The sequence below is a fragment of the Heterodontus francisci genome, chromosome 8 (genome assembly GCF_036365525.1).
Source record: "Heterodontus francisci isolate sHetFra1 chromosome 8, sHetFra1.hap1, whole genome shotgun sequence".
NCBI lineage: Eukaryota > Metazoa > Chordata > Chondrichthyes > Heterodontiformes > Heterodontidae > Heterodontus > Heterodontus francisci.
The window spans coordinates 4231145-4246244 of record NC_090378.1 but is presented as its reverse complement, the minus strand read 5'-3'; the positions used below and the strand labels follow the sequence as shown (position 1 = coordinate 4246244).

The 15100-nt window shown below is 47.5% G+C and overlaps 1 protein-coding gene across 2 annotated transcripts in view; it reads left to right on the top strand.

Moving 5' to 3' along the window:
• The window catches only part of LOC137372468 (leucine-rich repeat and IQ domain-containing protein 3-like), an 85110-nt gene that overhangs the window by 18229 nt on the left and 51781 nt on the right, over positions 1-15100 (top strand). For both annotated transcript variants that reach the window (XM_068036327.1, XM_068036326.1), the window contains exon 2: positions 2354-2632. In XM_068036327.1, the coding sequence (XP_067892428.1) occupies positions 2354-2632 (279 nt within the window). The remainder of the gene's footprint in view (positions 1-2353; positions 2633-15100) is intronic.

Here is a 15100-nt window from a genome sequence, read left to right as displayed (position 1 = left end):
TCCTTGGATCTAATACTATCCCTAATTTCTTACATAAGCCACGGTTGAGCCACCCTTCCTGTTTTATTTTTGTGCCAGACAGGAAAGAACAATTGTTGTAATTCATCCATGCGCTCTTTATATGCTAGCCGTTGCCTATCCACTGTCAACCCTTTAAGTAAAGTTCCCCAATTTATCATAGGAAACTCGCGCCTCATACCTTCATAGTTTCCTTTATTTTGATTCAGGACCCTAGTCTCGGAATCAACTCTCTCACTCTCCATCTTCATGAAGAATTCTATCATATTATGGTCGCTCTTCCCCAAGGGACCCCGCACAACAAGATTGTTAACTAATCCTTTCTCATTACACAATACCCAGTCTAGGATGGCCTGTTCTCTAGTTGATTCATCAATATATTGGTCAAAAATACCATCACATGCGCACTCCAGGAATTCCTCCTCTACAGTATTATTGCTTATTTGGTTTACCCAATCTATATGTAGATTAAATTCAGCCATAATTACAGTTGCACCTTTACTGCATGCATCTCTAATTTCCTGTTTAATGCCATCCTCTACATCACCACTGCTGTTTGGGGGTCTGTATACAACCCCCACCAACGTTTTCTGCCCCTTGGTGTTTCTTAGCTCCACTCATACAGATTTCACATCAGGATTCTCTGAGCTAATATCCTTCCTCACTATTGTATTGATTTCCTCTTTTACTAACAACGCTACTCCACCTCCTTTCCCTTTTTGCCTGTCCTTCCTAAATATTGAATACCCCTGGATGTTCAGTTCCCATCCTTGGTCACCCTGCAGCCATGTCTCCGTAATTGCAACTAAATCGTATCCATTTTTAGATTAGAGATACAGCACTGAAACAGGCCCTTCGGCCCACCGAGTCTGTGCTGAACATCAGCCACCCATTTATACTAATCCTACACTAATCCCATATTCCTACCAAACATCCCCACCTGTTCCTATATTTCCCTACCACCTACCTATACTAGTGCCAATTTATAATGGCCAATTTACCTATCAACCTGCAAGTCTTTTGGCTTGTGGGAGGAAACCGGAGCACCCGGAGAAAACCCACGCAGACACAGGGAGAACTTGCAAACTCCACACAGGCAGTACCAGGAATCGAACCCGGGTCCCTGGAGCTGTGAGGCTGCGGTGCTAACCACTGCGCCACTGTGCCGCCCTATCTACTTGCGCGGTTAATTCGCCTATCTTATTGCGAATACGCCGCACATTGAGACACAATGCCTTTAGTCTTGGCTTTTCAACATTCTTAGTCATCTTCGCATTTTTTCGCACTATGGCCCTATTTGTTTCTTGCCCTTGATTTCTATGCCTTCCACTTTTGCCTTTTTGTTTCCTGTCTTTCGTTTCTATCCTTGTTTCCTCCTCCTCAGTCTCCCCACTCAGGTTCCCATCCCCTTGCCATTCTAGTTTAAATCCTCCCCAACAGCACTAGCAAACGCCCCTGCGAGGACAGCAGTTCCGGTCCTGCCTGGGTGTAACCCATCCCTCTTGTCCCACCTTCCTTAGAACCATTCGCGATGTCCCAGGAATCTAAATCCCTTCCTCCTGCACCATTTCTTACCTATGTCATTGGTACCAATGTGGACCATGACCTCTGGCTGTTCACCCTCCCCCAGAAGAATGTTGTGCAGCCTCTCCGAGCCATCCTTGACCCTAGCACCAGGGAGGCAACATACCATCCTGGAGTCTCACAGTGAGAAGAGTCTCACTGTGGGAGCAGTCACTGTGGGAGGCTGTTTGCACTGTGGGAGGAGTCTGATTGTATGGGGGGGGGTCTCACTGTGGGGGTGGTCTCAGTGTGGGAGGTGTCTCACTGTGGGAGGAGTCTCACTGTGGGGGTGGTCATACTGTGGGAGGACTCTGACTGTGGGGGGGAGTCTTACTGTGGGAAGAGTCACACTATATTAGGTTTTTGATTTTAGATTTTTGGGCACTAAAGGAATTAAAGAGTTTGGGAACACGGTGGGGGTGCTGGGGGGGGGGGTGGGGGGGACAGTATAGTTGAGGTAGAAGATCGGCCATGATTTTATTGAATGGAGGAGCAGATTCGAGAGGCTGAATGTTCCATTCCTATTTCTATTTTCTATACTCTTATTTTCTGAAATTAATTCAAGAACTGAATTCATCAGTAAAAGTGAACATACCGCACACTCTTTGGCCTTTTACATCCTCCTTGGAGGTCAGATGGGACCTGGTTTAATCATTCCCAACAATGCAGCAGTGAAGAAAATCCGCTCAATAGTCATGCCCTCTGTCCTGGTTATAGTAAAATTCTTTTCCGCTGTCTCTCTCACTGTTTGATGTTGTTGTGTGTTCCACAGATCTCCCCAGATATAAGACGTCTAGTAGACAGCAGTCACCTTGTGTCTCCTTCAAAATCGTTAATCCTGTCGCGTGGAGAGATGGACCATATGTGCAAAGAGAAGAAACTGGAGGAGATTGTGGTAGTAAATTTGACAGGACATTATCTGAAAAACCTGGGCTACTTGACCAATTGCTCTGCTCTGAAGATTTGCATCCTACCCAGGAATTACATCACTGAAATTGATGCTCTCTCAAACTGTCCAAATTTAATCAAGCTGGATCTCCATGGAAACCATGTAAGTGATACAGAATGTGTGCTCAATAAGATGGATGTCACACAATTGGAAGTCTCAGAATCTAACAGATCTTTGTCCCAAAGTTAAATGTTTGTGAAACAACACAGCTACTAACCAGTGCACGGTGAGAGCTACTGAGTGAATCTCATTGCATTCCTTGTGAACATGAGCTGTTGAAAGAACTCAGGTCTCATCGTATCCCAAAGTGCTTGACCGGCAATGCAGTACTTTTTACAGGCAGTTGGTATAAAGAGTTAGCAGGAGGGAGAATATGCCCCAGACAGCCCAGAGCTCCACAGGGTAGAAGGGAATGGTGCAGACCCATGCTTTTCAACTTGGGGAACCCGGCTCCCAGCAGTGTCATAGAATCACAGAATTGTTACAGTGCAGAAGGAGGCCATTCGGCCCATCATGTCTGCACTGGCTTTCTGAAAGTGCAATTCGCTCAGTTCCATTTCCCCTGCCTTCTCCCTGTAATCTTGCACATTCTTCCTTTTCAGATAACTATCTAATTCCCTTTTGAATGCTTCATTTGAACCTGCCTCCACCACATTCTCAGGCAGCGCATCCCAGACCTTGACCACTCGCTGCGTGAAAAAGTTTTTCCTCATGTCACTTTTGCTTCTCTTAGCAAATACTTTAAATCTGTGCCCTCTCGTTCTCGATCCTTTCACGAGTGGGAACGGTTTCTCTCCATCTACTCTGTTCTGACCCCTCATGATTTTGAATACCTCTATCAAATCACCTCTCAGCCTTCTATTCTCCAAGGAAAATAGTCCTAACTTCTCAAATCTATCTTCATAACTGAAATTCCTCATCCCTGGAACCATTCTCATGAATCTTTTCTGTACTCTCTCCAATGCCCTCACATCTTTCCCCAAGTGTGGCACCCAGAAGTGGACGTAGTACTCCAGCTGAGGCCGAACTAGTGTCTTATACAAGTTCAACATAACTTCCTTGTTCTTGTACTGCATGGTAAAGCCCAGGATACTGTATGCTTTATTAACCGCTCTCTCAACCTATCCTGCCACCTTCAATGACTTATGCACAGAGACACTGAGGTCACTCTGCTCTTGCACCCACTTTAGAATTGTACCCTTTAATCTATATTGTCTCTCCATGTTCTTCCTACCAAAATGAATCACTTCACATTCCTCTGCATTGAACTTCATCTGCCACTTGTCTGCCCATTCCACCAACTTTTCTATGCCCTTTTGAAGTTCTACACTATCCTCCTCACAGATCACAATGTTTCCAAGTTTTGTATCATCTGCAGACTTTGAAATTGTGCCCTGTACCCCAAGGTCTAGGTCATTAATATATATCAGGAAAAGCAAGGGTCCCAACACTGATCCCTGGGGAACTCCAGTACAAACCTTCCTCCAGCCCGAAAAACATCTATGAGCCACTACTCTTTGTTACCTGTCACTCAGCAATTTTATATCCATGTTGTTATTGTCAATTTTATTCCATGAGCTACAAGTTTCCTTACAAGACCCTTGTGTGGCACTGTATCAAATGCCTTTTGAAAGTCCATGTACATCACATCAACAGCATTGCTCATCAACCCTCTCTGTTACCTCCTCAAAAAACTCCAGCAAGTTAGTTAAACATGATTTTCCCTTAAGAAATCCATGCTGGCTTTCCTTAATTAACTCGCATTTGTCCATATGACTATTGATTTTGTCCTGAATTATTTTTTCTAGACGATTTCCCACCACTGAAGTTAAACTGACTGGCCTGTAGTTGCTGGCCTTATCTTTACACCCTTTTTTGAACAAGGGTGTAACGTTTGCAATTCTCCAGTCCGCTGTCACTACCCCCGAGTCTCAGAAAGACTGAAAAATTATTGCCAGTGCCTCTGCAATTTCCACTCTCACTTCCCTCAGTATCCTTGGATGCATCTCATCCGCCCCTGGTGCTTTATCCACTTTAAGTACAGACAGCCTATCTAATACTTCCTCTTTATCAATTTTAAACCCCCCTAGTGTCTGAATTACCTCCTCTTTCAACATTACCTGGGTTGCATCTTTTTCCTAGGTAAAGACAGATGCAAAGTATTCATTTAATACCTCAGCTGTGCCCTCTGCCTCCATGTGTATACCTCCTTTCTGGTCCCTAATCGGCCCCACTCCTCCTTTTACCACCCTTTTGCTATTTATATGCTAATAGAAAACTTTGGGATTTCCTTTAATGCTAGCTGCCAGTCTCTTTTCATGCTCTCCCTTTGCTTCTCTTATTTGCTTTTCCATTTCCCCTCTGCCCCTTCTATATTCAGCCTGGTTCTCAATAGTATTTTCTATCTGGCATCTGTCATAAGCACACTTTTTCTTCTTTACCTTAATCTCTACCTCTTTTGTCATCCGAGGAGCTCTGGATTTGTTTGCTCTACTTTTCCCCTTCGAGGGAACATACCTTGACTGTGCTCGAACTATTTCTTCTTTGAAGGTAGCCCATTGTTCATCTACCGGTTTTCTTGCCAGCTTTTGACTCCAGTTTATTTGCCCCAGCTCCATTCTTACCCCATTGAAGTTGGCCTTCCCCCTGTTAATTATTCTTACCCTAGATTGCTCTTTGTCCTTTTCCATAGTCAGCCTAAACCTTATGATACAATAATCACTATCCCCTAAATGCTCTCCTACTGATACTTGATCCACTTGGCCCACCTCATTCCCAAGAACCAGGTCTAGCAGTGCCCCCTTTCTTGTTGGACTAGCAACATACTGTTATAGAAAACTTTCCTGAACACAATCTAGGAACTCTTGCCCCTCACTGCCCTTGACACTACTATTATCCCAGTCTATCTTTGGATAATTCAAGTCCCCCATTATAACTACCCTATAATTTTTGCACCTCGCTGTAATTTCCTTGCAAATTTGTTTCTCCACGTCCTTCCCACTAACTGGTGCCCTATAGACAACACCGAGCAATGTAACTTCACCTTTTTTGTTCCTTAGCTCTAGCCAAATTGATTCTGTCCTCGACCCCTCTGGGACATCCTTTCTCTCCAGCACTGCAATGCTCTCCTTAAAACCACCACCCTTCCCCCTTTTTTTCCCTCTCCTATCTTTCCTGAACACTTTGCATCCAGGAATATTTAACACTCAGTCCTGCCCTTCTTTGAGCCAGGTCTCTGTTACAGCCACAACAATATATTTCCACATAGCAATCTACACCTGTACCTCACCAGTCTTATTAACCACACGCTGTAATTCACATACATGCACATTAACCCTGATTCAGACTTTATTACTTTCTCCCTTACTCTGACCCCACCTAATAACGTACTATTCCCTACTCTCGTGCTATCTATCTCCCCCAGTATTCTGTGCACTTTTGTATTCCTCTCTAATACTTGCTCCTGGTTCCCACACCCCAGAAAAGTTACCAGTTTTTCTTACCTCCTATCTGAGCTCCCTCTCCTGACAATTTAATTTAAACCCTCCCCAACAGCACTAGCAAGTCTCCCAGTGAGGATATTCATCCCAGTCCTGCTAAGATGTAACCCGTCCATCATGTACAGGTCCCACCTGCCCCAGAACCGGTTCCAATGTCTCAGAAATCTGATGCCCTCCCTCCTACACCAGTTCTCCAGCCACATGTTCAATCACGCAATTCTCCTATTCCTATGCTCTCTTGCAAGAGGGACTGGGAGTAATCTTGAGATTACTGCTTTTGAGGTTTTTCTTTTCAGTCTCCTTCCTAGCTCCCTAAAATCTGCTTTCAGGACCTCATCCCCCTTCTTACCTATGTCATTGGTACCAATGTGGACCACAACCTCTGGCTGTTCACCCTCCCCCAGAAGAATGTTGTGCAGCCTCTCCGTGACATCCTTGACCCTGGCACCAGGGAGGCAACACACCATCCTGGGGTCATGTTTACTGCCGCAGAAACGCCTGTCTGTTTTCCTAACTAACAAATCCCCTATCACTACTGCTCTTCCACTCCTCTTCCTCCCCTCCTGTGCAGCTGAGCCCTCCCCTGTGGTGCCACAAACTTGGCTCTAACTACCCTCCCCTGAGGAACCATCACTCTCACCAGTATCCAAAATGGAAAATCGATTAGCGAGTGAGATCATATCAGGGGACCTGTGCACTACCTGTCTGGTTCTCTTGGGCTGCCTGGCGGTCTCCCATTCACATCTGCCTGCATGCTCCTAACCTGTGGAGTGACCACCTCCCTAAACGTGCTATCCACGTCGTTCTCTGCCTCGCGGATGCACAACTCCAGCCGCCACTCGAGTTCCGAAACCCGGAGCTCAAGCTTCTACAGCTGGTGACACTTCTTGCAGATGTATTTGTGCAGGTCACATGGTCACACTTCCCACATGTCACAGGCTGTACATTCCACTCGGCTGAGCTGCCCTGTCATACCTTAACTTTACAGACTATTTATTATAAGTAGAATATCTTACCAGGTACTCACCAAACAGCTCCTTCTAGAGGCCTGCTACCCGACCCGGACCCGATGACATGTGTCGGATTCGGGTCGGGCCCATCTTCAGGGTACGGCGTTCGGGCTTGGGTCGGGTCAGGCCGAGTCCAGGTCAAGTCGGGTCGGGTCGGGCCGGACACACTTGGTAAGTGCTCTGCTGGTAAGTATTGAAATTTTAAAAAATTTACCTGAGCTGGGAGTCCGGGACGAAACTGAGTCTACGCAGTGAGCGAGTGACGTCACTTTGATGTCATCACACATGCTCTGCAGCTTCTTGCAGGTTCAGTGTCAGGAAGTTAAGTAAAGAAATGGTCGGGCTCGGGTCGGGTCGAGTCGAGTCGGGGCGAGTTCAGGTCTGGTCGGGCTCGGGGCAAAATTGGAGGGACTTGGGCCGGGTTAGGCTCGGGTCCGCGGTGGTTCGGTCGAGTTCGGGTCAGGTTCTTTTTTCCCGACCTGAGCAGGCCTCCAGCTCCTTCCACTGCACTGAAGCAGGAACCAAATACTGGAGGGTTAAAAAAGTAGAAATAAAAGTAGAAAAATGGAGCACCTCCTTCCCCTTCACCAAACCCGCCACTCACCAAACCTGAATCTCCACATTCAGCTTGCAAACTGCACACCGTCTGGGGACATGTTGAGTCGAGGCTGTATGCTTAGAACATCACTGAGCAGTGAACCTTGCAAGGCTTTTGTCAGCTCAGTGATAGCGCTCTCATCTCTGAGTCAGAAGGTCATGGGTTTGAGTCCCACTCCAATTCCTGGAGCACATAATCTAGGCTGATGCTTCCAGTGCAGTACTATCTGCAGTCTTTGACACAGTTGATTACAACATCCTCCTCTAGCGCATCTTCTCCATTATCCAGCTAGGTGGGATGGCGCTCGCCTGGTTCCATTTTTATCTATCTAACTGTAGTCAGAGAATCACCTACAATGGCTTCTCTTCCTGCTCCTGCACCACTAATTCTGGAGCCCTCAAGGATCTATCCTTGGCCCCTCCTATTTCTTATGTACATGCTGCCCCTCAGAGACATCATCCAAAAACGATCATCAGTTTTCACATGTACCTCATCATCACCTCTCTCGACACAACCACTGTCTCAAATTAGTCAAATTAGGGAAGACATTGCAGTGTTGGAAAGGGAGGATGTCTTTGAGGGGGTAAGGACAGAATCCATTTGGTTACAGTTGGGAAGGAAAAAGGGTGTGATCACACTACTAGAGGTTTTCCATAGGCCTCCAAGATCTACAAGATGCACTGTAACAACTCACCAAGGCTCCTTCGACAGCAGTTCCAAACCCATGACCTCTACCACCTAGAAGGACATGGACAGTAGATGCATTGGAACACCACCATCTGCAAGTTCCCCTCCAAGCCACACACCATCCTGACTTGGAACTATATCACCGTTCCTTCACTGTCACTGGGTCAAAATCATGGAACTCCCTTCCTAACAGCACTGTGTGTGTACCTGCACCCCAAGGACTGCAGCAGTCAAGAAGGCAGCTCACCACCACCTGCCTAGTCAATGAAGCCCACATCCCTCGAATGAAGAAAGAAAAGTGTGACATGATGCATTTTGGCAGAAGGGATAGTGTGAGGCAATATTGACTTAATGGTGCAGTTCTAAAGAGTGTGAAGGGGGTGTATATGTATTGATCTTTGAAGGTGGCAGGACATATTAAGAGAGTGGTTAGTAAAGCATATGGAATCTTGGGCTTCATAGATAGAGGCATTGAGTACAAAAGCAGGATGCTGAATTTTTATAAAGCTCTGGTTCGGTCCCAACTGGAGTATTGTATCCAGTTCTGGTCACCAAGAAAGGATGTCAGGGTCCTTGAGAGGGTGCAGAGGAGATTTATCAGAATGGTTCCAAGGGTGGAGGATTTCAGTTGCAAGGTTAGGTTGGAAAAGCCGTGGTTGTTTCCCTGGAGCAAAGGAGATTGAGGGGAGATTTGATAGAGGTGTACAAGATTATGACAGGCTTAGATAAGTTAGACAAAGAAAAACTATTCCCATTAACAAATGGTACAAGGACTAGGGGACACAGATTGAAGATTTTGGGAAAGATGCAGGGGGAACATGAGGAAGAACTTTTTATCACAGTGGGTGATAATGACCTGGAACTCACTGCCCATGATTTCAAAAGGAAATTGGAAGGTCACTTGAAGGAAATAAACTCGCAGGGTGACAGAGATCGAGCAGGGCCGTGGGACTGACGGATTGCTCCGTGGACAGTTGGCATGGACTCGATGTACCGAATGGCCTCCTTCTGTACCGTAAATGACTCCATAACTCTACGGCCAGTAGTTTATGAGTCCCGTGGTGTTTCCGATGGCGGGACTGGAAGTTGGTGTAACTTCTGCCTCCATCATTTTTCCTGTTTCACCCACGATTTTATATGTAAATGAAACATGTGGCGATGGGCACAGGAGACATGCAGATTATACGGTGGGGACGGCCTTTCATTAGTGGAACCTGCTGTCACTGGGCCAAGCACCGTGATCGCCATGGCTATAATGCATTCCGTGCTTGCAGCCTCAAGGATCAGGAGACTTCCTGTCATGTAAGTCTCTGCATAGTAGCCTGAATTGAAGCTTGAGTTTAATTCAAAATGCTTTTGCCTCCCTTAATTTTTGTGATCCAGTTCCAACTTCACATCATTTATTTTTCTTTGCAGCACCAAAGAAAATGTCAGTGAGCAGACAACGTCCCGCCCCATGGTTCAGTGATGCCTCCCTGCAGGTTCTCCTCCAGGCCTTCAGGGAAAGAGGGGAGGTCCTCTTCCCTGCAGATGGAGTGCGAAGACCCTCCTGCCTGACGAAGGTGGCCTTGATGGAGGTAGCAGAGGAGGTCTCAAACTGTGGGGTGACTCATAGAATCTGGGTACAGTGCTGCAAACACATCAATGATCTGCTCAGATTGGTGAGGGTAAGTGGTCTTGGCGAAGCTGTTGCATTGATTTTCTCCCTGGCTCTGTCTTTTTAAGACAGAGGACAAACAAAGCATGCAGTGGATTGTGTGAGCAGCCTTGGTGCCATACACTAAGTGACTGTGCGCAAAATTTATGATTGGCAGTTTTGATGTCCTTGGATGTGTTGTGCGAAAGCCAGTCCTGAATGAGTGAAGTTTAAAATGGTTGCGATGCACCTTTTGAAATCTCATTCAATCTCCACTGTCGCCTGCAGGACAAATGCACCCACAATCAGCATGAGTGCGCCAAGACAGGTAGCAGTGTCCCAGACATCAGAGTCCTGACACTGACTGAAGAGGAGGCTGCAGAAATTGTGAGAGAGGAAGCAGAGCAATAGCAGATGGTGAGGCAAGATCCTCAAGGTGAAAGGATGAAGTGTCATCTTCAGTCTTGCAACCATGTGTGCACACCCAATGAAAACTCATGCGCAGCTGACGCTAAAGTGCCTCTGTTTGTGTCTCCACAGCAGGTGCCCGCACTTGAGTGTCCGGAAGCCATGAGGCTTCCTCTGGGGAGGAAGATGAAGCCAATGCCTCAAGGTTGCACCGTCACTTGCCTCATCTTCCACCTCCGCCAGCAGATACATCCACATAGTCTGCAGGGGTTGGGGTGGGGTGGGTTTAAGATTAGAATCTGGGTCACAATCTGATGTGCACTACACAGACACGTTCCAGCAGCTGAGGGAGCATGTGCCAGCCGGGTCCTGACAATCGGAGGACTGCTGGGGCCAAGCCTCTGCTCAGCCCCATGTTCTGCTGGATGTGCAGCAAAGACATGTGGAAAATATGTTGGAGATGCCTGAGGCGATGCGTGGCTTAGCATGTGCCATGGAGGAGCCATGAAGTCTGCCATGTCCCAGGCATTTGAGTGTTGCTTACAGTAGTGTGTTTTTGGTTCCATCGTAGCCCACAGAAAATTTCATCTGTTGGTCACATCAAAGTGCAGCAAAACTTCTCTTAGATTGCAGCAATGAATAAGACCTCAGGCATATGTGAAAACGTGTGGGGAATTTTTATGTTTCTGCTACGAATGTTCATTGATGAAGTGGCTTATTGTTGGCTGAAATGTGCAAATATGATGTTCTTCCTGTTGTCCCTTACATGTCTCTCCATGGCCCTCATATCCATAAAGACATCATTGACATTGTTGTCTTCCTCCTTACCCTCTTCATAGTCTTCCTCATCTGAGGGGGACTGCTGTTCCTCCTGTTCTACTGCCTGCAGAATGTTGCCACGTCTAATTGCAAAGTTGTACAAGGCACAGCAGACAATGATTAGTCCTGACAACCTCTGTGGCACGTACTGAAGAGCCCCTCCAGACCAGTCAAGGCAGCGGAAGCGCATTTTCAGCATGCCAGTGGTGTGTTTGATGATGGCTCTGGTGGATGTGTGAGCAGCACTGTACCTCTCTTCAGCAGCACTTTGGGGATGATTATCAACCATGTAAAAAAGGGGATAACCCTTGTCATCCTGGATCCAGGTGTCAACTTTGGCTGGTTCCTTAAAAACTTCTGGCAGTTGGGAGTTCCTCAAAATGCATGAATTTGCCCCACAGGACCCTGACGTTGACAGCAATCATCCCTCCCTTTAGGCCCCTCATGACCATCTGCTGACTGTAAAACTCAAATCAATCTACCACCCCATCAGCCGCCCACAGCCAGCTTCAGCAGCAATGGCAACCACTACACAGCCTGAACACTCCCCTCCTCCCTCCCCTGCTCCTCCATGTACCCGATCACCCCACCCTGTCTTCTCCGAGTACCCTCCCCTGCTCCTCCATGTACCCGATCACCTCACCCTGTCTTCTCCGAGTAACCTCTCCTGCTCCTCCATGTACCCGATCACCCCACCTTGTCCTCCCCGAGTAACCTCCCATGCTCCTCCATGTACCCGATCACCCCACCCTGTCCTCCCCGAGTAACCTCCCCTGCTCCTCCATGTACCCGATCACCCCACCCTGTCCTCGAGTAACCTCCCCTGCTCCTCCATGTACCCGATCACCCCACCCTGTCCTCTCCGAGTAACCTCCCCTGCTCCTCCATGTACCCGATCACCCCACCCTGTCCTCTCCGAGTAACCTCCCCTGCTCCTCCATGTACCCGATCACCCCACCCTGTCCTCTCCGAGTAACCTCCCCTGCTCCTCCATGTACCCAATCACCCCACCCTGTCCTCCCAGAGTAACCTCCCCTGCTCCTCCATGTACCCGATCACCCCACCCTGTCTTCTCCGTGTAACCTCCCCTGCTCCTCCATGTACCCGATCACCCCACCCTGTCCTCTCCGAGTAACCTCCCCTGCTCCTCCATGTACCCGATCACCCCACCCTGTCCTCTCCGAGTAACCTCCCCTGCTCCTCCATGTACCCGATCACCCCACCCTGTCCTCTCCGAGTAACCTCCCATGCTCCTCCATGTACCCGATCACCCCACCCTGTCCTCCCAGAGTAACCTCCCATGCTCCTCCATGTACCCGATCACCCCACCCTGTCCTCCCAGAGTAACCTCCCCTGCTCCTCCATGTACCCGATCACCCCACCCTGTCCTCCCAGAGTAACCTCCCCTGCTCCTCCATGTACCCGATCACCCCACCCTGTCCTCCCCGATTAACCTCCCCTGCTCCTCCATGTACCCGATCACCCCACCCTGTCCTCCCAGAGTAACCTCCCCTGCTCCTCCATGTACCCGATCACCCCACCCTGTCCTCCCAGAGTAACCTCCCCTGCTCCTCCATGTACCCGATCACCCCACCCTGTCCTCCCAGAGTAACCTCCTCTGCTCCTCCATGTACCCGATCACCCCACCCTGTCCTCCCAGAGTAACCTCCCCTGCTCCTCCATGTACCCGATCACCCCACCCTGTCCTCCCAGAGTAACCTCCCCTGCTCCTCCATGTACCCGATCACCCCACCCTGTCCTCCCAGAGTAACCTCCCCTGCTCCTCCATGTACCTGATCACCCCACCCTGTCCTCCCCGAGTACCCTCCCCTGCTCCTCCATGTAGACCCCCCCACCATGCCTTCACTGCCACCCCCTGAGAAGAATCACCCTTGCTGGTGCCAAGCTTGGAGGCAAACATCCAATCCAATGCTGGCGTTCATTTTGCCAATGAGTTAAAGAGAGAACAACACAGACCTAAGACTGAACTAGACAAAGCGAACTGTTGCACGCCATGGTGAAACAAACATGAACTGGGTGGCACGGGAATATCGCTCTCTGTTCACTTAATCTGCAGGTCAGACTTAATTGTAACTAAGTGTAGGGTAATGAATATTCATGACATGTAAGTGAATGCAAAGCTGCAAATTGCCACCTTACAGGAGATCCCCGGAATGCCGCAAACATGCCGCTGCCTTAATTTCTCTAAAATATCCCACCGTTGGGAATCCAGAAAACACCTCCCACCTGATTTGGCACGCTGCCAAATCCACTCTTGCAAGTCCATAAAATTCCACCCTATGACTCGAAGCTGCTTGTCTGACATACAGTACTGGATGAGCAGAAATTTCCTCTATCTAATTATTAGGAAAAATGAAGCCTTTATCGTCAGTCCCCACCACAAAGTCCTTTCCCTCGTCACAGACTCCATCCCTCTCTCTGGCAACTGTCTGAGGCTGAACCAGACTGTTCACAACCTGGTATCGTATTTGACCCTGTGATGAGCTTTCCAACACTTATCTGCTCCATCATCAAGCCCGCCTGTTTCCACCTCCATAATATCGCCCAACTCTGCCCCTGCCTCAGCTCATCTGCTGTTCAAACCCTCATTCGTACTTTTGTTACCTCTAGACTTGACAATTGCAATGCTCTGCTGGTCAGCTTCCTATCTTCCACTATTTATAAACATGATCTGATCCAAAGCTCTGCTGCCCAAATCCTGATTTGCATCAATTCCCATCATTCCCTGTGCTCACTGCTCTACATTGGGTCCCAGACCAGCAATGCCTCAATTTTAAAATTCTCATCCTTGCTTTCAAATCACACCTTGGTCTCACACCTCTCTATCTTTTGACTTCCTCCAACCCTACACCCCTCCGAGATGTCTGCGCTCCTTCAATTCTGGCCTCTTGACCATCCCTGATTTTAATTGCTCCACCATTGGCGGCCGCACCTTCAGCTTCACCCTAAGCTCTGGAATTCCCTCCCTAAACTTCTCTGTCTCTTTCTCTCCATGGTTAAGATGCTCCCTAAAATCTACCTCTTTGACCAAACTTTTGTTCACCTGTCCTCATGCTCCTTATGCAGCTTGGTGTCCAATTTTGTTTGGTAATGCTCCTGTGAAGCATCTTGGGATGTTTCACTAAATTAAAGGTACTATCTAAATACAAATTGTTGTTTTGTTCTTTTTTGAGTCCTCTTCCTACTAGTTGTTCCATGAGCAAAAAGGAGTTTGAATTAATACAGCTCCTTTCAAGTTGCTTCCCTCTGTTCAAAGTGCCTCACAGCCAATAAATTACTTTTGAAATTGTGTTGTTGTTTTGTAATTTAATGGGGTAGCCAGTTTGCACACAGCAAGATCCCACAAACAGCACATGAGTGAATGACCTTTCATTTGTTGGTTGAAGGATGAATGTTGGCCAGGAGGTCGGGAGAACTCCTTGTCAAAGCAGAGTATGTTTAGAACAAGTCAGCATGTTTTTACTAAAGGGAGATCCTGTTTGACAAATTTATTAGAGTTTTTGAGGATGTAACTAGTAGGGTAGATAAAGGGGAACCAGTAGATGTAGTATACCTAGATTTTCAAAAGGCATTCGATAAGGTGCCATATAAAAGATTAATAGGCAAGATAAGGACTCATGGTGTTGGGGGTAATATATTAATGTGGATAGAGGATTGGTTAACAGACAGGAAGCAGAAAGTGGGCATAAATGGGCATTTTCAAGTTGGCAGGCAGTGAATAGAGGGGTGCTGCGAGGATCAGTGCTATTTACACTCTATCTTAATGACTTGGATGAAGAGACAGAGAGTGCAAAGAGATATGGACAGGTTAAGTGAGTGGGCAACAAGATAGCAAATGGAGTATAATGTAGGGAAGTGTGAAGTTGTTCACTTTGGTCGTAAAAATAGAAA